A 24,353-nucleotide genomic window follows, 5' to 3' on the forward strand; every position below is an offset into this window, starting at 1 on the left:
AGCCAACGCTCCCCCAAGAGCTTTTCTTCATGAGCCTCATAAACATGGTTGCAGAGATCTCCTTCTTCGGTGGCTCACTGGAGCCCCCGTGTGGACGAAAGGGAACATGTCAGCCTGCAGCGCGCAGAGAAGCGTCCCAGTTCATGAAAGGACATATTTTACATATTTCACAATTGATCTGAACCTGGAAAAAAGAAAAGCAAAAAAGGTACTTTCTTCCTTCCTTTAAATGTGAAAAATACGATGTGCTTAAAAGTCAAATGAACTCAAATCAAAATCCAAAGAACGACAAGAAAATCAACAGAAAAAACGTTTTCTTTAAACTCCAGTGTACATGTGTGATCTCCTTTTATTGTGTTTACATGAAAACAAACTATAATTATAGCTCAGTTTTCTTCACTGCAACGCAGGAAATAAACAGGATTTTATTTCATCATTGAAAACCACACAAGCCAAATAATAGAAAAAAACCTCTTAAATAAAAGAACTCATGGGGCTCTGGGTTAAAAGTCACTCTTTAGCCGGCCCCTGGGGGGCCTCAGCTGATCTTCGGCCTCTTGGCCTGCTGGCCCTGAGGCTCCGCCTCCTCGCGGTCCCTCCTGGTCGCCTCGGAGGAGCCGCTTCCTCTCGGGTTCCTCAGCTCCCTCCTCTCCCGCCTGACCTCCATCTCGCCGATCTCCTCGGCGAAAAGGGTTTTGAGCGCCGGAACGAGCCGGGGGAGGATTTTAAAGTCTGAGAAGCGAATCTGAGCCAAGTGGGAAACGGGGGATGAAGGTTTAAAACCAAAAACCACATCTTCTGACACGCCCAGTGTGCACTACCCCTGACTTCTAAAAACACATTATATATGATTTATGTGAATTACAATCATTTGTAAAAGGGTTAGTGAGTCGCACTGTGCTTCAGTGGACACAATACAACGAGATTAAGGTAAATTATTGGGTTTGGAACTCAAGGTTCATCGACTGTCTCCTGAGAAGAAAACTGTATTTTTTCATGTGATCGGCGGGTGCGACGAGGTCACATGTGGCGGCGGCAGCTCACCCTCATGTGGTCGAAGGAGATCCCCACGCGGTCGCTGAAGTCCTCGCTGAAGAGCGGGATCTTGGCGTAGCGCTGGCTGAAGTGGTTCAGCATGATGAAGTCGGCGTTCATCCTCATCCCGATGCCGATGGCCTGCGAGGTCGTGCTGTGTGGAGGGGGGACGGGGACGGGGACGGGGGGGGGGAGATTTATCGACTTCTTCTCAGTATCAAAAGACATAAAAAGATGTGTGGCCCTGTAAAAGATGTTTCAAAAGGCACTCAAACAATTGGATTCCATGTTCTTGTTCACCTGTGTCTCTTCTCCACGGCTTCGTCCTCCAGCCCGTCCTCCAGCGTGGCCTCGTGGATCAGCAACGTCGCGTTCTTTCCTGACAGATATTACATAAATAAATATCACAGAAGACCACTAACTGCCCCCCCCCCCCGTCCCCCGTCCCACGGGAAATCAGGTATTTGAGAGTGGCCACGCCCCCTTTCATCAGTCCGTCTTCTGGAGGCTTTGCTTGGACCGGATCCAGCTGAGCCATTTAGTCAATGAACCGCCCCCCCCCCCCCCTTCCACGCCCCCCTCCCCCACAAAGAAGAGCCTCCGAGAGTGATCAGAGGCATGATGGGATATCTGCTGAATTATTCAGACGGCAGGGGGGGGGACTGACCGGTGTGCACGAAGGCGTCGCAGGGCATGGTGTCGCCGGAGAAGGCCAACTTCCATCCGGCTCGGTGCGTGAAGCTGCAGGCGAAGGCGTTCTTACAGTGACGCACGGCGCAGGTCTGGAACTGAGACACACACACACACACACACACACACACGTAAATAAAAACATTCAAAAAGGACATTTATTGACAAGAAGGACGTGATGTTGGCGGACCTTCTGCAGATCGTTCTTCTTCAGCAGCGCTTGGATCAAGGCGCTGGTCCTCTGGCCGGGCGCCTCGCTGCCGTCACAGAGAGCTTTGTTGGGGATGAGGCTGAAAACACACACACACACACACACACAATGTTAAATAATGCACCTGTGATGCTCCTGATCATCAGGGGGCTTTTTCCCCCCCATTGTGCACACGAGAAGATGGAAGAGTGTCGACCTTCGGTTATTTAAAGCTGCGTTCCCTGTAGTGACCACCAGGGGGCGACTCCCATAGAACTCTATGAGAAAACGACTACTTCTCTCTTGATTTATTCCCTCAGTAAACATTGTTTATGGCCTCTAGTTGCACGTCTTACAGCATGATCTTCATTTAGTGAATGGTGGTCCATTTAGAGTCAGACTGAAGAAGCTTCCGTCAGTGGTGCAAAGTAAATATCGCTGAATAAACACTTGATAAATAAATACATAAAACAGGCCCGTGCTCACGTACTTGATGTGGTGGAGGATCTCCTCGCAGTAGTCGTGGTACTGGCCGAGCCAGTTCATGATGTGGCCGGGGGCCACCAGGTCCACGGGGCTGAAGGTCTTCCCCAACGTCCTCTAGGAAACATTCGCGCCCCCTTTGCTTAGTGAAGACAGGAAAGTGATTTTTAGCTCTTCACCCCTCAGTTGTACTCACCAGTGCGCGTTCCCTCTGATAAAGCAGCATGAGCAGCCCCTGAGGAACAAAAGAATAGTGAATAGAGGTCGTTTCAACGCAGCGGGTTCCTGTGGCGGCGGGAGGCTCCGCCCCCTCACCGTGTGGTGGTCGGCGTGCTGGTGGGAGATGAACACGCAGGAGATCTTGCACAGAGCCTCGTCCACGGCGTCTCCGTAGTGTCTGCAGAGCTGACCGAAGGTTCCCTCCCCGCAGTCCAGCAGCAGCGACTGGCTCGGACTGCAAACAAACAAACAAACAAACAAACAAACAAACAAACAGACGCAATCAATAAACGTACAAAAAAAGACATTCTAAAAGTGAAAAAAAACATCAACGTCAGCTTTCATTCAGACATTTCTCCTCGTCCACGCCATTGGCCGCATGTTTTTACGCTGGCGTAAACAGGAAGTAGATTGTCTAGTCTGCGGCTGGTTGCTTAGTAACGGACAACAAAGTATTATCGTGATCATGACGATTTCTTTGTTAATATTGAGATCACGGAATAGACCCCCTGCTGATGTTCCTACCTGATGTTCACCAGGGTGCCGCTGACGTTTCTGATCTTCATGGGGAGGGCCGAGCCGGTTCCAAGGAACACCACCTCCGGGTGCTCCGCCCCTTTAGGGAGACAGCACCTCCACAGTGAGACTCCTCCACCACCATAACGCTCTGGAGCCGGCGTGAAGGGGGCGGAACTCACCGGCTGGGGGGGGGGCGGCGTCGGTGGAGCAGACCTTCCTGCACCGCTCCACCTCCTCCAGGAAGCCGGGGACCTCAGACGCCTCCTTGACAAAGTCCTCGGCGCAGCAGGAGGGGACGGCATCTCTGGCGGAGGAACAAACAAGGGGGTCAACCGCGGGTTCGGTTCTCCTCACACGAGGAGAACCCTGCAGGGACGGAACGGGGGTCGTCCTCGTTGTCCCAAGACAAACCGACCTTTGCCACTCCATCACGGGCCGAAGCTGGAACTTGAGGAGACACTCGGCGCGGACGCTGGGGACCAGAAGCTCAGCCGCAGCCTCCTGGGGAGGAAGGAGCGTGATGGTACATGATGTATGTAGAAATATACATGATGATGAATGTAGAAATATACATGATAATGGATGTAGAAATATACATGATGATGAATGTAGAAATATACATGATGATGAATGTAGAAATATACATGATAATGGATGTAGAAATATACATGATGATGAATGTAGAAATATACATGATAATGGATGTAGAAATATACATGATGATGAATGTAAAAATATACATGATGATGAATGTAAAAATATACATGATGATGAATGTAAAAATATACATGATGATGTATGTAGAAATATTCATGATGATGTATGTAGAAATATACATGATGATGGATGTAGAAATATACATGATGATGAATGTAAAAATATACATGATGATGAATGTAAAAATATACATGATGATGTATGTAGAAATATTCATGATGATGTATGTAAAAATATACATGATGATGTATGTAGAAATATACATGATGATGAATGTAAAAATATACATGATGATGTATGTAGAAATATACATGATGATGAATGTAAAAATATACATGATGATGTATGTAGAAATATTCATGATGATGTATGTAAAAATATACATGATGATGAATGTAGAAATATACATGATGATGAATGTAAAAATATACATGATGATGTATGTAGAAATATACATGATGATGTATGTAGAAATATACATGATGATGTATGTAGAAATATACATGATGATGAATGTAAAAATATACATGATGATGAATGTAAAAATATACATGATGATGAATGTAGAAATATACATGATGATGAATGTAGAAATATACATGATAATAGATGTAGAAATATACATGATAATGGATGTAGAAATATACATGATGATGTATATGTTGTAGTATGTAGTGTTTCCAGGAGTCCTTAAAGACGTTTGAAATTATCTTTTGTATGTTTTGTGAAACCAACAATATATATTTTAAAAAATGAAATGAGCCGTTCTGATCAAATTAACACAAAACAACAATCGTTTATCAGTTGTTAATTATTCTAGATGCTTCTTTGCAGTCTTCGGTTTGCTTTTCTACATTTACATTTTAAATCCTTCTGCATTGTATATACTTTTGATATTGTATTATTTTCATACCTCTCTTTGATGTCTCATAGCTACTTGTTCCATAGTTTCTGATGCTGAAATGAGGATCACTTGTTTCGGGAGTAAACAGTAAACCAGCATTATTTTTCTAGTTATTTCTCTATTTCTTTCTATTTTTCTAGTCATTTCTTTCATTCTTTCTAATTTACTCGTGTTTTTCCTACATCTCCATTAATCTACTGCGATTCCTTTGAAGGCCATAGATCCTACGATGTCTATAAGTAAGTCATGAAGTTCCGTCCCCACCTTGGATCGGTAGGACTGGAGCTCGGGGAAGATGTCGCGGTGGATCATGTTCAGCTGGGCCTGGATCTTGTGACTCCTCACGTTGTGGACGGCGCCGACCTGTTCGTTCAGGATCAGGTGTTGTGTTGTGGGCGGAAACCTGCAAAAACACACACACACGCGGAACTCCGCCTTCCAAGTCAACAACAAACACAGCGTGGTGTCCTGCGAGGCGGCAGGCTGACCTCTGCATCCACCGTCTGTACTGATCCGTGGACAGGACGCACTCCGGAGCCATGTGGGCCACCAGCGCCGCCGAGTCCTCCCCCGCCGCGGCCTGGTGCCTGGAGGGGACCACACGGCGAGTTCAACGCGGCGACAAGGCAGGCACAGGGAAATGGGAGGAGCCAGACTATGGAAGACTGCTATGATGTCATATGTGGGAAACACAATAATGACGAGGGGGAAGATCTCGTACCTTCTGAGCTGCTCGTTGGTGCAGACGGCCTCCACAAAGTCCTCAGACGGACACTCCACGACCAGGAAGACGGGCCCGGGGTCCGTGGGGGTGCAGACCTGCTCCGGCCGGATCTGAGAAGAATAAGAATTCAGAGCAGAAGACTTAATAATAACAACAACAACAACAACAAGGCCCCCAAACAGGTGGAATGAGCTTCGTTTTCACCTCTTTGCCTTCGTACTCGACACTTCTGCCGCTTTTCAGCGCCGCGATGAGCGGGCCGATGGCCGACGTGCCTCTGAGGGGGGGGGGGGGGCATCACGAGACAAATCATTACTCACTGATGTCAGTAATCTGATTACCACACTGACGCATGTTAAAACCATTCGACTCAAACCCAAAATGTAATAATAATAATAACAAAACCAATCATAATCATTTGTGTACATAACTTTTAGAGTGAACTATATTTAAATGTTTTGATTTAATATTATATATACATATATGTATAATGATGTGCTGTTCATGCTAAACGAGTGCATGAATGTTCATGATTAAGGCTCGAGGTGATGGGTTCCATCTCCTCGTTGGTGATCACATGAAACAAAGACTCACACAGGCAGACCGAGCTCCTTCGCCTGAGCCACTAAGAAGTTCCCCTTCTTGGGGTGAAGCTGTGGACGAGGAGGAGAGGAAGAACCTCAGAGACAGAGTTTAGACTTCAGACCAAAGGGACGGCGTTTCCCTGAGCTTCTCCTACCTTACAGACGAAGGAAACCAGCAGAGAGTCATCTCGGGTCGCTCTGCGTTTCTCACCTAAAACAAACAAACAAGCTTTCATTTCCACTGTGCAATGCATTGTGGGAAAACAGCCTCCATTAACACAGCACCCGAATATTTGGTGACTAGACATTTTAGTCAAATATTCAAGTAATTTTAGACTCCTTATTTTAAATATGTCATAGAATTTTTTTATATATTAAAATTTAGACTCATTAAAAACATGAAGTCTTTTCAGACATTATTTACTGTGACTTTAGCCGCAGGACATAAGTATAATGAGTATAATCAATAACCCTCTGGTAGTTTGATTCAGATCCTCACATTGCAATCAGCATGAATTTTAATAGTTTTGATGGTGGGAAATGAATCTGCAAACACAAGATAACATTCACAGGGATTATCCCCCGAAGCACTTTGTGAATCACATGAAATCCTCCAACTCGCCTCGCTCGTCTCCGTCCCTCCCGGGAGGGGAGGGGGGGGAGCTGCTCGCGCCCGACTTTGGGGAGAACTTCCTGCCGTCGGCCTTCAAATGACCTTCGAGAGCAAAGACGAAGTTAGCCGGAAGAAGAACAAAAAAAAAAAAAAGAACACTTTGAGAAAAAGTCCCGGAGGGAAAGAGACGGACGGACCGAAGATCGGCACCTGGTGAACCGTCATCGTCTCGTCGCTGTACGCCTCCTCGGTGTAGGGTCGCACCGCTGAAAAGGGGGGGGGGTCAAACCATCAGTGAAAACAACGACCATCGACGGTACAACGGACAATAGACAAAAGAAGCAGCTCAGACGCACACAGCTTGATGTCCTCCAGAGGGCCAGAGAACGACTTGATGGCGTTCAGATAGTTCTTCTGGGAGTCCAAGGGAGACGGAGAGATGGCGTTAGGAACGCGCCGTGTTAAAGGTGTGATATTATAAGTGTGTAAACGCTGCTCACCAGCTGTGGAGGTCCTGAGAGGACGCACTCCGGGACACCGGTGTCCTTCAGGGTTAATATCATCCCTGCAGAGGGAAGACAAACAGTCATTCGTTTCTATGGAGAGGAATCAGCTTCCAAGAATGAAGCCCACTGTGACGCCGTGTGTCTGGTTCCGTGTTATTTGACGTCACCGACCCGACAAGCCGCCCACGTTCTCCCAGCTCAGTCTGGTCAGGAAGATGTTGTCTAGTCGAGCAGCTTTCAGTCTGTCAAGAGGAACACACAAAGACGTAAATGCTGTCCGTCTTCTTTCGATAAAAACATCAACAACAACGATACGTGTGCATCCGAACCCCAAACCAGCTCACTTGTGTTCCTGCATGAGTCTCTGTGTTCCTTCACCACAGTTGAACAGATATCTGTAGACGAGACCAGGAGAGACATTCAGGTGAACAAGTAGTCGTTGTTTCTAAACCACACGACGTCATCTGGGATATTTAAATAGGGCCCGATTGACAGAGAATAAGAATATGTACATGGAGCTGTATTTGTAGTGATGGTTTAAAACTACCATTAAATATTCTGTGCATACCGTAAATCTGTATTATCATCATCTTCACATCATCATCATCATCATCATCATCATGATGTCAGGTGAGAAGTTGACCTGCAACACTTTGGGAGGCTCAAAGCAGCCCCGGTTTTCAAAGTAAAAGCACGAGGCTTTTGTGAATCCATTACCTGTTGTACTCGGAGAAGACGTACAGGGACGCCGAGTTGTCTCTGCTTCCGGCACCGACCACCTGCACGTAGGCGGTGGACGGTCCGTGGCCCTCCCCCCGCCGGACCCGGTCCTCTTTGGTCTTGACCCGCCGCAGGGGCTCCTTCTGCTTGGCCTTCTTCGGACCGGGTTGTCTCGTCTCTGGGGTTTTGTTCTCATTAGAAGCCATTGTTCGAAAAAACTGCAAAACAGTCCGGGGGACAGGAAAGTAACAGCTGGGGACAGCAGAGAGAGACCTGCCTTTGACGAACAGGAGCGGAATGGACCCCAGCTTCTCGCGGACCGTATTCATAATAAACACACGACACTGTTTAAAAGACCAGCGCCGATCACCCAGCGAATGGTTGTTTGTTCATGTCCACGTCTTTTAAATGAGGAAGAAGTTACCTAAAAGTAGCTGGGTTCAGCACATTCAGCCGGACTTTTCACACATGTGACACTTTTTCCGGCATCTAATGATGACGTTGAGGGATCTTGACGCTCATTGGTGGGTGCGATGGTTTCCTCGGTCTGTGAACCAATCACAGCGGCGCTCTAGGAGAAGGAGGCGGGGATAGCTCCACTAACGTCTGCTGTGGTGCAGCTCAATGATTTAAATGTTTCTCGATATAAGAACTTTGTGACAGTGTACACACATTTTTCTGGGACTTAAAAATACAAAAATTTCACAGAACATTGACAGATTATACAAGTCATTTTAGGAATATTTTGAAGGGCTTTCATTTTCAAAACCTACATCGGAATGTCAGAATTCTCTGAATTGATCTATAGAGGTGTAATAAGTCTTAACTATGGTCCGTTCCTTTTCAAATGAAAATAGAGAAATTTGCTTGTGTGAATATATAGTTTTCCTTTTATGCTAATAACGTTATCCTCAAATCAGTTGATTTATAACTGTTTTATAATACTTTAAGCACTTTAAGCCATCACGTGAAGGTTTCAACCCCAAGATTTAAATTTTTTTTTAAAGATTTGGTGCATCCCTGCAGACCTGCACAAATATAAAGGGCTCATGAGGTTTTGCAAACACAAGTCATAATTGCACTGCTCATTTCTGATTTCATATTCCATTTATTTTAATAAATCCACCACACCGTCCCCTTTAAAAATGGAGTCATTCAAAGAAGAGACGCACACGCACAGTTCCTCTCTCCTTCTTTATTCATATATCAGCATATAGTCCACTGTACAGCGAGGACAGGACAGCGGCCTCTCAGCACCGACCGGCCTGCAGGTCCAACCCCACCCAGACACGTTTTAAACTGCTTTATACCCAGAGAAGCAAAATTCCATTAAGATACCAAACACAATGCTTTCAGTTACGTACATGGAAGAGGTGAGACAATTTCACAAAGAGCATGATTCCGGTGTGTTGAAGAATTGATTTTTTTTTTGGTTCTATAAATACAAGTTCCACGTTATTATTTATTTTTTTAACCACCTTTCTAAAACCACAGAAGAGTGTCCTCGTTAAGATGAGTCAAGACCGTGTGATTCAGCTGCTGCTATGATTACACTGTGCATGTGTGTGAACAAGAGAAACAAAAAAGTGTTGATATATTATACAGGCATGACTGAAATAAACACCCATTTTATTGCAAATGGTGATTTTCTTCTTTTTTTAGGCTTTACAATTCTTATTTTAACACTGCAATAAGGGGACCAAGCAAATGTACACAAGGATTTGTTTTTGTTCACTTTCTTGTCTTTTTGTTTTTAATGTGGTTCACTGTTGCAGACCGGTGAATATATTTAATGGTGTGTGTGAGTGCGTGTGTGTGTGTGTGTGTTCTCGTCCTGCCATCAGTCCATGTACATCGGGGAGCTGGGAGACGCTGGCATCTGATCCATGAGCCGGCACACGTAGCTCGCCACGTCCACCGAGCGCTCCTCGTACATCTGGATGAACGGATCTTTCTGCAGAGAACGAAGGAATGATACGGATTTTTAAAAAAACAGCTACAGAACGAGAGCTCGGTCACATAACAACATGAAGAAAATAAAGATGAGCAAAGTCAGCCATTTCCTCGGTTTTAAACATCTTGACGAGTGTAAACAGAACTCACGAGTAGCTCTTTGTACTTTGGCCTTTTTGACTCGTCCTTTGTAAGGCTTGAGAGGAGGAGAAACACAAGAGTTAGAATGCGCCGGGTGCAGGTGACGCGTTTCTCCACCAGGGGGAGTCCGTTTGACCTCCTGACATCAGAACCTCGTTTAAAGCCGGGTTTTTTTTCCTCACCACACGTTGACAAAGGAGATGAATTTGGGAGAGAAACGCCGCTCCTCCGAGTTGCTGAGCTGCGGCGGGTCTCCCCTCACCACCTGGGTCAGCTGGTCAAACACGCTGTTCCACTTGGGGTAGGGGAACCTCCCGGTGGCCAGCTCGTACTGCAACGCAGCGGACAACAGGCTCAGATGGGGGGGGGGGGCACAAAAGCACCTTTAACCAAATTAAACTGAAGCCATTCAGCAGTGGAATCTACGGTAAACAACATATTCAAAAGGTGCTGTAAACCACCGGAGCTTTGCAGTATTCTGCAGGAGGCTCCATGTGTCACCCGTTTGTGCTTAGACATCCCATAATACGCAGGCGGAGCCAGTGTGAACAGTCACTATGGCGACGGGCCGCAAGTCGGCAGCCAATCAGCTCCATGAGTCATTTCTCAGTTCAGTGGGAAGATATTGAGCAAATAGAAAGAAATCAACTTGATGTCCTGATTTCCTTTAGAGAGAGTTTAATAACAGAGAAAATAAACATCACCTCTGAAAATATCATAAAAACAAACAAAAACTGCTAATAAATAGATTACTATTTGTGGGACTTGCTACTTCCGTGAGAGAAACCACGCGTTCTGTATTTAAAGAGCACACATTCATCCCATCGGACTCACCAGCGTGATCCCCAGACTCCACACGTCCGAGCGGACGTCGTAGCCCTGCCGCGACGCGCTCGGGTCTATTCGCTCGGGCTGGAAGAACAGAAGAAAACCACACAGGAAACAGACCCACGTTTAAGTCTAAAAACAAAAGCACACAGATACATGGAATCCATTCTGGAGTCTCAAAGACACAAGCGTTATACATTTTTATTAAATGACACAATTCAGGTAAATAAGTCCCTCGATGTGCTCTAGATTGACATTTTTACAGCATAAACTTTATTATTTGTACTCTGCACCTGAGTGAAAAGAGAATAAAAGCCTCCATTTTCAGCAGAAAGATATGAAAGGATGATCAATACTAAGAGTAATGAGCAGTTTCATGTTGACATGTGAGGTAAATATTAAATTCACTTCACTGAGCTGAAAATCTTTAGAGTACAAAGCCGTTAAGTTTCCTCAATGTGAGAAATGTTTTTGAAGCTCACAATCTTTAAAAGACGTCTTTATGCTGCAGACAGCAGGAAACATACCGGGTCAGGATGACGCCGCCCCCCCTCGAGAATACCAAGACAGCTCACCCTCTGAGCATGTTTCCACCTGCACGGGGTGTGTGTGTGTGTGTGTGTGTGTGTGTGTGTCAGTGACTTCAAAAACGAAATAATTATGCATTCTGTGTCCAAGAGAAACATTGATATATTTAAATATTGGATAAACACTTTAAGACTGAGGAGGACCTAGAGACGCCATACGTCTTCAGCAGAGACCTGTCAATCACAGCGTGCCCCGCCCTGAAGCATCCCCTTCTCTGTGGTCCATTTGACTCGTAATGGACCATAATCTACTTCTACCGTAGACTTCTATGGGACCGGAGGAGTCGCCCCCTGCTGGTCACTACAGAGAATGCGTCTGTCACTCACCGCCATGTAGGGCCTGCAGCCGGCGTCCCTGGTTTTGGCGATGGAGTCCACCAGCTGCCCGCTGATGCCGAAGTCGCACAGCTTGATGTTTCCGTTCCTGTCCAGGAGGATGTTGGACGGCTTGATGTCTGACGGGGGGAGACGGACGGGGGGGGGTTAAGGGAGGCGAGTGGAGGTGGAACAGTGAGGGCGATAAGATGAGGCGTGTGGCTCACCTCTGTGTATTATTTTCAAGTTTTCCTTTAAGTGGTTAAGTGCCTTCACAGTCTGCGAAACACAGGAGGAGGTTCAGAAACAGGAAATCAGGCTTCTTTGTTCATTTTTCATTTGTAAAAAAGGCGCACACTTACAGCTAATGTTATTTTCCCTAATATTTCCTCTGGAATCACGTCGTCTAATGAGCAATATACAAACTTGTAAAACTTGTCTAAGGAGATGGCCATGAGTTCCATACAAATCCAACAGTCGCCCTGAAACACAAGCAGAGTCAGCCGTGAGTGAACAGGCAGAATAACCCTTATAATACGAGTGATGGCGAGTCATGAGTCGTGAGGTCACCTCTCTGAACAGAGCGCCGTAAAACTGCACGATGTACGGACAGTCGCTGCTCCTCACCACCACGTCCAGGTCCATCAGCAGCTGCTTCTGCTCCTTCTCGTCCACGGTCGACCGGATCCTCTGCGGACGGCAGCACGGAAGCGTGAGGGCGGGGAAATCTAACGCACCCCACGTCCCGTCCCGTCGTGTCCCTCCCCCTAACGATAAATCACCTTGACCGCCATGATCTGGTTGCTGGGCTTGTGCACCATCTTGTTGACGGAGCCGTAGGCCCCGCGGCCGATCTCGCCCAGGTCCTTCAGGTCCTCGGCGGTGAAGTCCCAGTGCTGCTCGGCGGAGATCTTCAGCTTGCCCGACGACTCGATGCTGTGCGTCCTCAGCCTCTCTCTGCCGGGGGGGGGGGGGGCAATTAGTAACGACACAAACGAGGGGGCCGGTTTGTGCCGGGACCGGACCGGACGAGACCAGCGGCACTCACATGTGCGGGTTCTGGAAGGGCGGCCCGGCCGTGTTCAGCGTGAATCGGGCCGTGGGTTTGATCGGAGGGTTGGCGAAGTTCAGCTTCAGGGCTTTACGTTTACCTGAGCGGGACGAAAAGGTGCACACATATCACACGCAGGTCAACGTGACCTTGAGAGGAAGAAGAGCTCGGGATGAAGGTCGAGACAAAGAGCAGAAACCGCTCCCAGGGTGATGAGACAAACGAGGTCTGTGACGTCATGCTTCACAAAAACACACACCAGGGAAAGAAATGTACTGGTGTGAGCGGAGATACGTGAGATGATGCTCTCACAGCCACCGAAGGCATCCTAACGAGTCCTAAACCAACAGGGAATGTGGCTAATGACAAATAGGCCGAGTTTCCAAATGTGGATTCATCCGCTGCTGGAAATAGTGCAACAAATGCACTATTTCCTCCTGCTTTTAGATGCAGTTTTAGTCTTTTTAAGGGATCTGTCAACAATAAGAAGAATGTAGAAGAATACCATCCACCAATAATTGCTCTCGTACTTCTCATGACTTCAAACAGCTTCGTTTGCAAAGTTGTGTCTGCTTAAAGCCTTCAGGTACTTTACACTTCCATTGATCGTACTGGGAGATCCGTCATGAGGCCTTGACAGGATTATGGAATGGTTCAAATTAGTAATCTTGTTTTATTTGCAATACAATTACAATAGAAAATGTACGTCATCTCTGTGTAAATTATAAAACAAATCCAATCGATTTGATGATGAAACTTGTTTCCTTATTTAATGCAGACAAGGAAACGTAGCATGCTGCTAAAAAGCACACACCCACATTCACAGAACACACACACACACACACACACACACACCACAGGGGGAAAAGAAAACACTGACACACGACATGCTTCTCAAGGCCAACTGCTTCGGCTTCACCTCCATCGTAGCGCACTGCCCCCCCCCCACGGAAAAACCACAAGAATGTGAGCCGCTCGAACCCCGCCCCCGTCAGCAAAACTACCCTGGACAGGACCACACGTGCTCACCTTGTCTGGACAAGCAAGCGCTCTGCTGAGGTGCACCCATGCCGACAACACAAACAACCACACAGGAGGATCCGCTGTGTCCCCCCCCCCCCCTTCGGTTAGTGACACTCTGAGAGCCGCTCAGGCTGCGCTCCCATTGGGGGCTTTAATTCCCAGCGTTCCTTTAGTTTAAAAAGGACCACACCGACAGGTAAACACCAGTTAGGAGGACCTCCAGGTGTCAATGGAAGCTGGGAGTTTGAGGCTTGTGCCGATGAGAACTTGAAGACGTCAGCCGGAGGGAGGCCCGGCCGCAGTGTCCTCCTCCCCATCTGTGAAAACCCATTTTAATAAACCCACAGCTACACATCTGCATCCTTCCTGCTGTGGAAGCTAGCGGCTAACGGCTAACGGCACAAGCCTGCGAGAACCCGCCAGAGGGCCGGACTTGGATTAGTGGAGAACGGCAGCACAGACCACCCCCCAAACCCCCCCCCAAACCAGAAAACAAAAGGGATGAGGACTGTTGGTGCTGAGGCAAAAAGAGGGTTGTCTTACTTGGGGGAGCTCCAGACAGGTTTATCTGAAACCCTACAGAGGCGAGAAGACAGCTTTTATTTTTCTTCACACTCGTCTCGGTTCAGTCGGACCCTGAAGTTTCCGCCCTGCTTCTAAACAAACGGCCTCCTGCTGCAAGGAAGAACTAGTGCTGTACCCCCCCCCCCTCTAAAGAAGGCTCGCCTTGCTTTGCTACGAGCACTTGGTCATGGAGAAACGTGTCGGGCGTATGAAGGGCGAAATTAAAGAGGCACAACCACAGGTGTAAAAACCAAATCAAAAATAAAATCAAACAAATGAAAAAAGGATGAATTCCCATCATGAAAGACTATTGCAGGTTAAGAAACGTTTCGTCGGGACAGCTCACCGTCATCCGGCGTCATGTCAGGAGTTAGGAATCATTAGTGAGCAGCAGTAAGGTCAAAAACAAATAAAAAGAGGTGACATTTAATCAGGGAGAGTGTGAAGGAAAGCAGAACACAACTTGATCAATTAGCATTATCAAATCACAATATAATAATTATTATTACTGTCAGGATGAATGAAAGAGGCATCTCGTTCTTTATAAAGAAGGGGAGCAGGGATTTAAAAGCAATGTCTCTGCTGTAATTCCAGTTTTATTGATTATTTAAAACATCAGCTGAATCTAAAGATGTAAATCTATGTATAAAAGCATCATTCTGGACTTCTAGCTAAAACCTGGATCAAAATCACAGCTCGTTTCTGATCAAACTGCTCTTTATGCTGCCAGGTCAAAGGTCAAAGAAGCGTGTAGCTACCTGTTTCACTCTGGCATCTCCAGCAGGTGTTGGACTCTGAAAGTTAAGAAGAAGACATTTGTTATAAGAAGAAAACACGGCTTTGGGAGGAGCGTGATGGCAGAGAAGAGTTCTTCATTTTGTCCACACTCGGCTGACGTGCACGCGGCGGTGCGCGGTCATGTGGCAAAGAAAGAACCCCGTCGAGGTTTATTATCGCGGTCATTTCGTCTTACGCGTGCACAACGTCACGTGGACAGAAAATGTCAACTGTGAAGGTGCCTGTGATGAATTTGGCCTCATTCACCACCGGCATAAGGCTCACAAGTTGAGCAATAAGATGCGTTCGTGTGCCGCCATTAAGACGCGGGATTGGGCCTGGTGAGGGTTTGATTGATTTTACCAGCGACTCCCCAGTTGGCTTCTGTGACGTAGAAGCGCGAGTCAAGACGTCTAATTGCCAATTATGTGAACGGAGTCCGTTGAAGAAAATAAAAAAACAGCAGAACGTAACGTGGCTGCGAAATGTCCAAAACGGTAACGTTGGCAACGACGTTAACCTACATCCCATAAACTACAAAGAACAGCATTTCCCTTAAATGAATGATACGCGGGGGGGAAGAGACGACGACGAGCGGGCCGGTCTTTGGGGAATGGCTGAGTTTCAGCCATGGGAGTAGCCTGAGTAGCTGTTAGCCTCCCCGGCTAGCTAGCTGGCTGGCTGGCTGGCTAGCTAGCATTAACCTTCACTGCAGCAGAACGGCGAGCCGCTGCTTTTATTTGTACCGTCGTAGATGATTCAAACGCACCCTGCATGCTGCTCATGGTGGTGATGTGCTGCGGCTGCGACTGGTGCTGGTGAGAAGCCGCGGAGCCTGCGTTGTTGCCGCTGCTGGATGTTGTGGAGTTGTTCGGACTGGGAGTCGCCATTGTTGTGTGTTTGAATTCCATCAGCAGCACCGTGCTGCAATGCAGATACACGGAGAGCAACTTCACCCTTCCCTCCCGGCCACGGTGATCACGGCGTCACTAACGGCAACTTCGGGCCGCGAGAAACGTTTACGATGACGATCCGGAAGCCGCTGTGGGATTTTTTTTTTTAATACGTTGAATTACACGGCTTTTAGACGTTAAAAGTTGGCTGTGTAGTAACGTTAACAAAAACAAACATCCAGCTAGGCTAAGCTAACTGAGCTGGCTAGCGGTACTAGCCAAGAAGCGTTAAGACCCGCAATCAGCTGACCGAGTGACACTGACATGTCAACACCCACAGCGTCCCGGAGCTAACAACAAGCTAGCGGTCGCTAGCCAAGAAGACGCCAGATATTAGGCTGTGTCTCTATCAGAATAAAATTCAGAATGTTTTTTATAATTTTTTTACATTTTTTTTTACATCTTTTTGTATATTGTAAAATAAAAAGATTCACATTCCTGGGTATACATAGATATGGCAGTACTTAAAGTTAAACAGACATTTATATAAACTAAATCGTCCAGATTTCCACTCAAGGAAGACTATACCTTTTATTAATTCTATATTTGTACTTTAATATTCATTCAATTCAAGTCCTAAACATAAAAATACTTGGAATACAGTAAGGCCCATTTCAAAAACGTATATTGGATGACATGTATTAATGGTTGAATATACATATGACTTTAATTTTAATGGCAAATGTATAATTTGTGTTAATCTCAAAGTAACCACTAACTAATTTTACAAATATACGTAGTACAAAGCACACTACTTACCTTTGAGATGTAGTGAACACAACTTGGAAGTGAAAATTGTTTTACTTTGTAAAAATCCACCGGAAGTTATACCTCTGCTGCAGAGGTACCTTGACGTCACTGCGGAGAATGCGTGCTCATTTTGTTGTACGGGGCAGCAGGGGCGGAGAACGATCCACGATTTAACTCAACATCGTTAAATAAAAACACATCTGGCTGTTTTGGGATCTTTTTTTACCACATTAGAAGATAAATGTGTTATCAAAACCGTAATCACATTATTAGTCTGCATCCCTGGTTATTGTGCCAGTATGTGCTTTCGGTTATACAACCGAAATTACACAAATAAAGCAACGATTTTACATTACTTGTCCGTGGGTTTCTATCACATCGGAAAGGGATATTCAGTATAGTGGTGGGGGGGAGGGGTATAGACATTTAATAAATTGAGAATCTGTGTTAGGGCCAAACATTTCAGGTCAACACGTAGACAACGTGGAAATATCAAACGAACCCCTCCCCGGTGTGTCTCACTAGAGGCACTGGGGGGTCAGTGCGTTTGCTCTCTCATATCTTCATGTGCCGCGGGCCCGGGCGGGGAGGTGAAAGGTTCCAAACAACAATGGGCGAAGTTAGCGGGGCCTGGCTCTCCGTCATTTGGCGAGCCTGCAACTTTTTAATGTCTTTATTCTTCGCTCTCGCAACGTATGTCCAGGTGAGCGTTTACTTCGTCACAGAACGCCATCATGCATCATTTTACGTCATATAATCTCTAACTATAACCGTCGTGTCTTTACGTCAGATCAATGATCCTGACGCAGGGGTGTGGATGGTGAGCTGGCAGCTTTTTAAACATTTTATTTTGTCCCTTTCTTTATGTTATTTCCCAATAACGCTCCCGTTTCCGCTGCAGGTTGCTTACGGTATCCCTGCGGTCCTTTGCGCATGCGTCGGTTTGACACCCCACCTGACAGGTAGACAGATATCTCAGCATCTGTGTTGGTGTTTCGAATTCATCACTTATTGAGAATTAAAACCTTAATAAACCACCAAGATATCAACTTCTTTCTGAGACCGCCGCCACGCCACCACGTGGTTCTATCGTGGCGGTGCAGCTCGGCTCAGCTGCAGGTGTGTGCGTGTGTCTGTTTGCCCCCACCCGCAGAGACTTTGCCCTGGAGGCGCGTGGCCGATCTCCACGTGCTGATTTCCAGCGCGGTTGTTGCCATGATGGGACGGAGACTCCACAGAGAGACCGTGTCAGAGATCTTCCAGCTGGAGGAGGGCAGGTGGATTTACGCATTTACTTGAAGAGATGTCTTCGATTTCCTTTCTTCTTTGTTTCAAACTTCAGTCTTAGTTCTTTATTTTACACTTCATTCTTAATAAATGTAATCCCATGCTTCGCAGTCCCTGTGAAGTCAAGTATAGGATCAACTAAACTTGTTTTGATTGTGGAAAGTATTTTTAATGCTGTTAAAGGGGAAGTATAAGGTATTTTAATCGTAAACATTGGATATTTTGAACCTCAAAAGTGAATAGAAAATGTGGAGACAATTACTGATAAAGTATGTTGTAAAATATATAATATATACGATAGTTTGCATCTTGTAATTCACGTTTTACTATCAAAATTGAAAATTAAATTGACAAAAAATTGGTAATTCTAATTGTGTGAAATAAATTATTTAATAAAAATATTCCTTCCTTTAGAGAATTTTCTGGTCTCGTGCTGACGGCTGGATGGCTTCTCCTGTGTCGACACTCTGGAAGGTAAAATGAAGATGGAAACATGTCAAATTTCAAATCTTTTGTTTTGTATCTAATGTACTTTTGTCTTTTATTTAAAGTATTTTTTAAATTTCTACTCCACTTCTCTCCGTCAGAGCTCCGGTCGGGATTCTCAGAGTCTCGACAGCTGTTGCCATCACCGTGTTCCCCTTTGTGGCCTGGCTTTACTACCACATCCACAAGGAGCTCCGATCTAACTGGCCTTCACATTGTCAAAATGCTATTTAGACCCCTTTTTACTTTTTTGGTGGATTAAACATTACTTCTGTTGCTGCTTTTCATTGAATACCAACACGAGCCAACCAGGTGGTGTTTCTTAATGAAGGATTTAAAAAGGAATTCTTCCAATGTTTACCTACTAGTTGTAATTTAGTAAGTGCCATTAATTTTGTTTATTACATTTTGTATAACAAAGTATTTTATAACCATAATGCATTTTCTGGTCTTGAAGTCAGGAACATTATCTTTTGTAAAATGAACTTAAATCTATAAATATTTTGAATAAAAAAACCAAGTGAAATTAAATATTTATTTCACATGCTTTTGGGTCCTCCAGGGGGCAGCAGAGTGCGCTGTGACTAACACAATAACAGAAGAAGATACAAACACGTCACTTCCTGTCTTAAGTAAGGCAAACTGAAAGCTGATCTGAGAGCAGCCTTTTCACTTTTGAATCAACCATTCCGACTGAGCACCAATGTGAGCAGCTGACTCGAGGACAGCGGTCGGTGTGCCGCGCCTCCTCTCCGTCGCCCGTCGCGTTTTGTAAACTTCTAACCCGCTTCCGCGTCGAGCAGCGGCGCCGTCAAGGTCCAGACATGGCGCTGAGTGTTTTATACAACGTCAAACTCCTGCGAACGAGCACCCGGACGCAAACCGTCAGACTGGCGCACAGCCTCCTGCGGAGAGACGCCGGACCGCAGCGCGAGCTGTCCCCGCGCAGAGCTCACTGCCGCCCGGTAGGTCAACGGCTAGCCGCCCGGACCGTCAGGTGCGACACGGAGCTCCGTTTAGAAACATGCCAATTTACACCGTACGCGCCACCGAGACGTTTTCGTGGAGAATTATTGGAAAAAATAACAGTTGTATTTGTTAGTTACCAACATTATTTAAAAAAAACCCTAAAGTTAGAAACGCCTCCGGTTGCACCGCCTGGAATTGGCCCTTTTGGGGGGTTTGGCATAAGACCTGCGTGTTGGTTTTATAACCACCGTGATGTGTTTGCTGGTGAACAGGTCGGTGCGAGTCAGTGGCTCACAGCAGCGCTGCGTGAACACTCCTCCAGGACGTTCTCCTCCTCGTTGCCTCCTCCGCCTTCATCAGAGAACAACAACAACAAGAAGAAGAAGTCTGGGGTGAGGTGACGTCACTAAGATGCGTGTGTGTGTGTGGCTTTATTAAAGAATGAATGACCTGACAGGTGAGATACATCAGATGTCCTTTGTGTCATTTGTATGAAAGTCTGAGAAAGTCGTAAATTATTTGATGCTTTTTGTGTACATTGTTAAAATTTTGCTTTGCGTTTGTGGGACAATGCGGTTTATCGTTGTAATTAATGTATTTTTAACACAAATCGGTGACCATTTATCCCCCCAAAATATGAATCTGATGATCAGCGTGTTGAAATGATTTGATTTGCTTCGCTTTTTTTTTTTTAAAGCCGGTCACGTGGAAATCTTTAGCGATCACATTTGCAATCGGAGGCTCTCTGCTCGGAGGGATGAAGTATCTGAAGAAAGAGAAGGAAGAACGTGAGTGTCCGTCTCCTGTTGAACGCGTGAGCGTCGAAGAAGCAGCCAGACGACGGCCACGAGCTCCGGGTCTAAACCTTTCAATCGTTGGTACCGCAGAGTTGGACAAGGAGCGGAACCGGTCGGTGGGCCGGCCGGCGCTCGGCGGTCCGTTCTCCCTCGTGGATCACAACAACAAGCCCGCCACCAGCGAGGACTTCCTGGGCCAGTGGGTCCTCATCTACTTCGGCTTCACTCACTGTCCCGACATCTGCCCCGACGAAATAGAGAAGATGATCGAGGTGGTGGACGAAATAGGTGATTTAAAAAATAAAAAGAAAGGGGAGTTATAACAAAGGAGTGATTTAGCGTCGAGAATCTGCGTCAAACTTCTTCTTTTTCTTTTCTTGCAGAGAAGGTGAAGTCTCTTCCAAACCTGACGCCCATCCTCATCACTATCGATCCGGACCGGGACACCACCGAGGCCATGGCGGCGTACGTGAAAGGTGCAAAAAAAAAAAAACACTTTGCTTCTCCTCGTGTGGGAAATCTGATTCAAGCAATGAGCTCAAGTCACTTCCTCCAAAGCTAAACCCAGACGTAGGAACGTTTCCTCCACTGAGGTTTCACTGAAACCCGAAGGCTTCCACCTCAGATGTTGATATAATTACTAACTAGTCATTTTCTTTTGATTCATTTGTATTTAACCGCAGTATTATATATAGACTGAATATAAGCGGACCGCGAGCGTCTATCGTCACGATTGGTTGTGTTTATTCCAGAGTTCTCCCCGAAGCTGATCGGCCTGACGGGGCCCAAGGATCGCATCGAGGACGTGTCCCGAGCCTTCAGGGTTTATTACAGCCAGGGACCAAAGGACGAAGACAACGACTACATCGTGAGTCCACACCTCAGAATAACAAACACACACACACACACACACACGTCTTTGTGTCTGATGTCCCGCCCCCTCGCCGCCCCGCAGGTGGACCACACCATCATCATGTACCTGGTGGCGCCCGACGGGGAGTTCGAGCAGTACTTCGGACAGAACAAGACCGCCGCGGAGATCACCAACTCCGTCGCGGCGCACATGAGGAAGTACAAGAACGCCGAGGCGGCGGCCAACCGGAAGCTGGCGGCGGACCGGCGGGTTTGATCACCACCGACGCGTCTCGCGTGTATTTATTCTGAACAAAGAGCGTCACGTTCCCCTTTTTTAAAAGGAGCGGCGCGTCGCGAGGACGTTCTGCATCACGCCGCAGCTGCATCCTGTTTGAAAAAAGGTCATCCGATGAGATCAATAGCTGTGATTTCCTGATGCAAGAGTGAGGAAATAACCTGTGGTTTTGATTTTATGATATAAAAAAAGAAAAATACAACAATGTGTTGGATATTTTATTTGTGTATTGATCAGCACCAAGCAGTTTGATCTTTATGGGAGGATTTGTCCCCTAAATGTCTGCAGGAGGGTGTGACTCCTACACACACACATATATATATATATATATATATATATATATATATATATACACTCACCGGCCACTTTATTAGGTACACCTGTCCAACTGCTCGTTAACACTTAATTTCTAAGCAGCCAATCACATGGCGGCAACTCAGTGCATTTAGGCATGTAGACATTGTCAAGACAATCTCCTGCAGTTCAAACCGAGCATCAGTATGGGGAAGAAAGGTGATTTGAGTGACTTTGAACGTGGCATGATTGTTGGTGCCAGAAGGGCTGGTCTGAGTATTTCAGAAACTGCTAATCTACTGGGATTTTCACGCACAACCATCTCTAGGGTTTACAGAGAATGGTCCGAAAAAGAAAAAACATCCAGTGAGCGGCAGTTCTGTGGGCGGAAATGCCTTGTTGATGCCAGAGGTCAGAGGAGAATGGCCAGACTGGTTCGAGCTGATAGAAGGGCAACAGTGACTCAAATAACCACCCGTTACAACCAAGGTGGGCATAAGAGCATCTCTGAACGCACAGTACGTCGAACTTTGAGGCAGATGGGCTACAGCAGCAGAAGACCACACCGGGTGCCACTCCTTTCAGCTAAGAACAGGAAACTGAGGCTACAATTTGCACAAGCTCATCGAAATTGGACAATAGAAGATTGGAAAAACGTTGCCTGGTCTGATGAGTCTCGATTTCTGCTGCGACATTCGGATGGTAGGGTCAGAATTTGGCGTCTACAACATGAAAGCATGGATCCATCCTGCCTTGTATCAACGGTTCAGGCTGGTGGTGGTGGTGTCATGGTGTGGGGAATATTTTCTTGGCACTCTTTGGGCCCCTTGGTACCAATTGAGCATCGTTGCAACGCCACAGCCTACCTGAGTATTGTTGCTGACCATGTCCATCCCTTTATGACCACAATGTACCCAACTTCTGATGGCTACTTTCAGCAGGATAATGCGCCATGTCATAAAGCTGGAATCATCTCAGACTGGTTTCTTGAACATGACAATGAGTTCGCTGTACTCAAATGGCCTCCACAATCACCAGATCTCAATCCAATAGAGCATCTTTGGGATGTGGTGGAACGGGAGATTCGCATCATGGATGTGCAGCCGACAAATCTGCGGCAACTGTGTGATGCCATCATGTCAATATGGACCAAACTCCCTGAGGAATGCTTCCAGCACCTTGTTGAATCTATGCCACGAAGAATTGAGGCAGTTCTGAAGGCAAAAGGGGGTCCAACCCGTTACTAGCATGGGGTACCTAATAAAGTGGCCGGTGAGTGTATATATATATATATATTACTAATGTTCCTCTCTAAGCTGCTGCTGCTCTTTAAGCCGATAAGTGCGAGGGGGACGACGACCTCTGATTATTAATATGGTTAAACTGTTCGCTCACGACCTCCGCTCATAGTTTAATCTGTGATATAAATATTTACGATGCAACGTTACATTTATTCTCACACCTGTTGCCCCCCCCCCTTTAGAAACAGGATTAGAAAATGATTCCTTGTTGATTCCAAAAAATATTTACTGCTGTACTGTACATTTTGACCGACGGGTTACCCCCCCCCCCCTAATACCCCTAATCCCACATGCACCCGTCCTCACATCTACACCCCCCCCCCCCCCCCCCCCAAGGCATGGACCTCTCTCCCGCACCACGTTCCCATCGGCCTCCTCGCAGTCAAACGCCCAGGCAGACATTAACGGGGGGGGGGGGGGGGGGGGCATTGTAATCACAGCTGTTGTCAGACCTTCAAGTGACATTAGGGGGCAATTAAATCAGCCCCAATTAGAGCGTCTGTGATGCGCTGCCAGACGGCGCCCCCCTCCCTCCGGAATGCGTTTCCTCTGCTCAGGTTTATTCCGTCTCGCCAAAGTTAATAACACTCGATTTTCCTTTGGCTGCTGAGAAAGTAGCTCATTAAAGTGCCACAAGAATCAAGGGGGAATAAGTGCATGTGTATAAATATGAAATATCCTACAGTTCCCACAATGCAACATGATAGACTGATCGCAGATAATACACTTATAATACGGGCTTTTATTGTGAAAGGTGAGAACAGAAGGAGTGAATCTGGTTCAGGTTGAAGGGGGAAATAAAGTTTACAGGTTCGGAATGCGGAATTTCTTGTTTCTTAATTAAAGACCTGTGATTGGTCGATGCCTGAAAAACAAAAAAATCAAAAATCAGCCAAACCCTTATTTGTTTTTTGGCGGGTCATATTCAGACTTCAGACTCTTTGTCATAAAAATTCTCCCAAAGCTTCCAAAACACGAGCAAATAACACCCAACCTGACTAGTGGGGGGGTTTGAAGCCGACATCGACGGAACTTTCCTCGGCACCGAATCACTAAAAATGGCCGAATGACCTCTTTGTGCTCAACGCGGCTCCGACGCCTCCATCCGTCTGGAATGTGGAAAATGTCGCCCGGCTGCCCAACCAGAACCGTCCCGAGCCACCAGGCGGCCGAATGCCTCAACGGATCTAATCTGCCCCCCCTCCCCCCACTATGATCCCGGA

At 46.5% G+C, this 24,353-nt stretch overlaps 4 protein-coding genes across 9 annotated transcripts; 2 read left to right on the plus strand and 2 right to left on the minus strand.

The window, feature by feature from the left end:
- Positions 1-333: 333 nt before the first annotated feature.
- Positions 334-8,366, minus strand: elac2 (elaC ribonuclease Z 2). 2 transcript variants are annotated; one of them, XM_037477453.2, is made up of 25 exons: positions 8,329-8,366; positions 7,902-8,122; positions 7,529-7,579; positions 7,356-7,426; positions 7,179-7,243; positions 7,035-7,092; positions 6,876-6,944; positions 6,688-6,780; positions 6,221-6,276; positions 6,076-6,134; positions 5,686-5,758; positions 5,479-5,591; positions 5,246-5,344; positions 5,022-5,160; positions 3,552-3,637; positions 3,316-3,440; positions 3,143-3,233; positions 2,714-2,852; positions 2,595-2,633; positions 2,406-2,515; positions 1,916-2,015; positions 1,703-1,823; positions 1,336-1,414; positions 1,045-1,189; positions 334-745 (listed from the first exon to the last, which is right to left on the minus strand). In XM_037477453.2, the coding sequence occupies exons 2-25, from the start codon at positions 8,108-8,110 to the stop codon at positions 539-541; spliced, it is 2,397 nt and encodes a 798-aa protein (XP_037333350.2). In that variant the 5' UTR covers positions 8,111-8,122; positions 8,329-8,366; the 3' UTR covers positions 334-538. The 2 variants fall into 2 exon arrangements, with proteins under 2 accessions (XP_037333350.2, XP_037333349.2); XM_037477452.2 differs by having other exon boundaries at positions 7,902-8,360.
- A 713-nt stretch (positions 8,367-9,079) lies between these two features.
- Positions 9,080-16,385, minus strand: map2k4a (mitogen-activated protein kinase kinase 4a). 5 transcript variants are annotated; one of them, XM_037476693.2, is made up of 14 exons: positions 15,913-16,385; positions 15,125-15,160; positions 14,713-14,730; positions 14,346-14,378; positions 12,777-12,879; positions 12,511-12,685; positions 12,299-12,418; positions 12,091-12,210; positions 11,956-12,007; positions 11,741-11,868; positions 10,833-10,910; positions 10,181-10,329; positions 10,008-10,053; positions 9,080-9,858 (listed from the first exon to the last, which is right to left on the minus strand). In XM_037476693.2, exons 1-14 carry the CDS (start codon positions 16,052-16,054, stop codon positions 9,745-9,747), a joined length of 1,314 nt encoding a protein of 437 aa, XP_037332590.1. In that variant the 5' UTR covers positions 16,055-16,385; the 3' UTR covers positions 9,080-9,744. The 5 variants fall into 5 exon arrangements, with proteins under 5 accessions (XP_037332590.1, XP_037332591.1, XP_037332592.1 ...); XM_037476694.2 differs by lacking the exon at positions 14,713-14,730 and having other exon boundaries at positions 15,913-16,384; XM_037476695.2 differs by lacking the exon at positions 14,346-14,378 and having other exon boundaries at positions 15,913-16,384.
- A 994-nt stretch (positions 16,386-17,379) lies between these two features.
- Positions 17,380-19,146, plus strand: tmem220 (transmembrane protein 220). The gene is made up of 6 exons (XM_037476703.2): positions 17,380-17,549; positions 17,637-17,666; positions 17,748-17,808; positions 18,000-18,123; positions 18,548-18,607; positions 18,721-19,146. The coding sequence occupies exons 1-6, from the start codon at positions 17,412-17,414 to the stop codon at positions 18,851-18,853; spliced, it is 546 nt and encodes a 181-aa protein (XP_037332600.2). The 5' UTR covers positions 17,380-17,411; the 3' UTR covers positions 18,854-19,146.
- Positions 19,147-19,305: 159 nt separating this feature from the next.
- Positions 19,306-21,786, plus strand: LOC119220595 (protein SCO1 homolog, mitochondrial). Its single transcript, XM_037476700.2, has 7 exons — positions 19,306-19,584; positions 19,861-19,980; positions 20,286-20,376; positions 20,476-20,673; positions 20,769-20,861; positions 21,138-21,253; positions 21,341-21,786. Exons 1-7 carry the CDS (start codon positions 19,444-19,446, stop codon positions 21,512-21,514), a joined length of 933 nt encoding a protein of 310 aa, XP_037332597.2. The 5' UTR covers positions 19,306-19,443; the 3' UTR covers positions 21,515-21,786.
- Positions 21,787-24,353: the final 2,567 nt, after the last annotated feature.

Source organism: Pungitius pungitius, chromosome 12, assembly GCF_949316345.1.
Source record: "Pungitius pungitius chromosome 12, fPunPun2.1, whole genome shotgun sequence".
In the NCBI taxonomy this organism is placed as follows: Eukaryota; Metazoa; Chordata; class Actinopteri; order Perciformes; family Gasterosteidae; genus Pungitius; species Pungitius pungitius.

Bases quoted from the DNA above. Each gene is read 5' to 3' on its own strand.
- elac2 (XM_037477452.2), bottom strand. From the start codon at position 8,233: ATGAATACGGTCCGCGAGAAGCTGGGGTCCATTCCGCTCCTGTTCGTC. The intron at 7,580-7,901 runs GTAATGGATTCA...TCTCGTCTACAG, and splicing joins GTCTTCTCCGAGTACAACAG to ATATCTGTTCAACTGTGGTG. The intron at 6,781-6,875 runs GTCCGTCCGTCT...TTGCTCTCGAAG, and splicing joins TCACCAGGTGCCGATCTTCG to GTCATTTGAAGGCCGACGGC.
- map2k4a (XM_037476693.2), bottom strand. From the start codon at position 16,054: ATGGAATTCAAACACACAACAATGGCGACTCCCAGTCCGAACAACTCC. The intron at 12,211-12,298 runs GTGACCTCACGA...CTTGTGTTTCAG, and splicing joins ACGGCGCTCTGTTCAGAGAG to GGCGACTGTTGGATTTGTAT. The intron at 10,054-10,180 runs GTGAGGAAAAAA...CCTCCTCTCAAG, and splicing joins ATCTCCTTTGTCAACGTGTG to CCTTACAAAGGACGAGTCAA.
- tmem220 (XM_037476703.2), top strand. From the start codon at position 17,412: ATGTGCCGCGGGCCCGGGCGGGGAGGTGAAAGGTTCCAAACAACAATG. The intron at 17,550-17,636 runs GTGAGCGTTTAC...TCTTTACGTCAG, and splicing joins CTCTCGCAACGTATGTCCAG to ATCAATGATCCTGACGCAGG. The intron at 17,809-17,999 runs GTAGACAGATAT...CCCCACCCGCAG, and splicing joins TTTGACACCCCACCTGACAG to AGACTTTGCCCTGGAGGCGC.
- LOC119220595 (XM_037476700.2), top strand. From the start codon at position 19,444: ATGGCGCTGAGTGTTTTATACAACGTCAAACTCCTGCGAACGAGCACC. The intron at 19,585-19,860 runs GTAGGTCAACGG...GCTGGTGAACAG, and splicing joins GCAGAGCTCACTGCCGCCCG to GTCGGTGCGAGTCAGTGGCT. The intron at 20,377-20,475 runs GTGAGTGTCCGT...TTGGTACCGCAG, and splicing joins GAAGAAAGAGAAGGAAGAAC to AGTTGGACAAGGAGCGGAAC.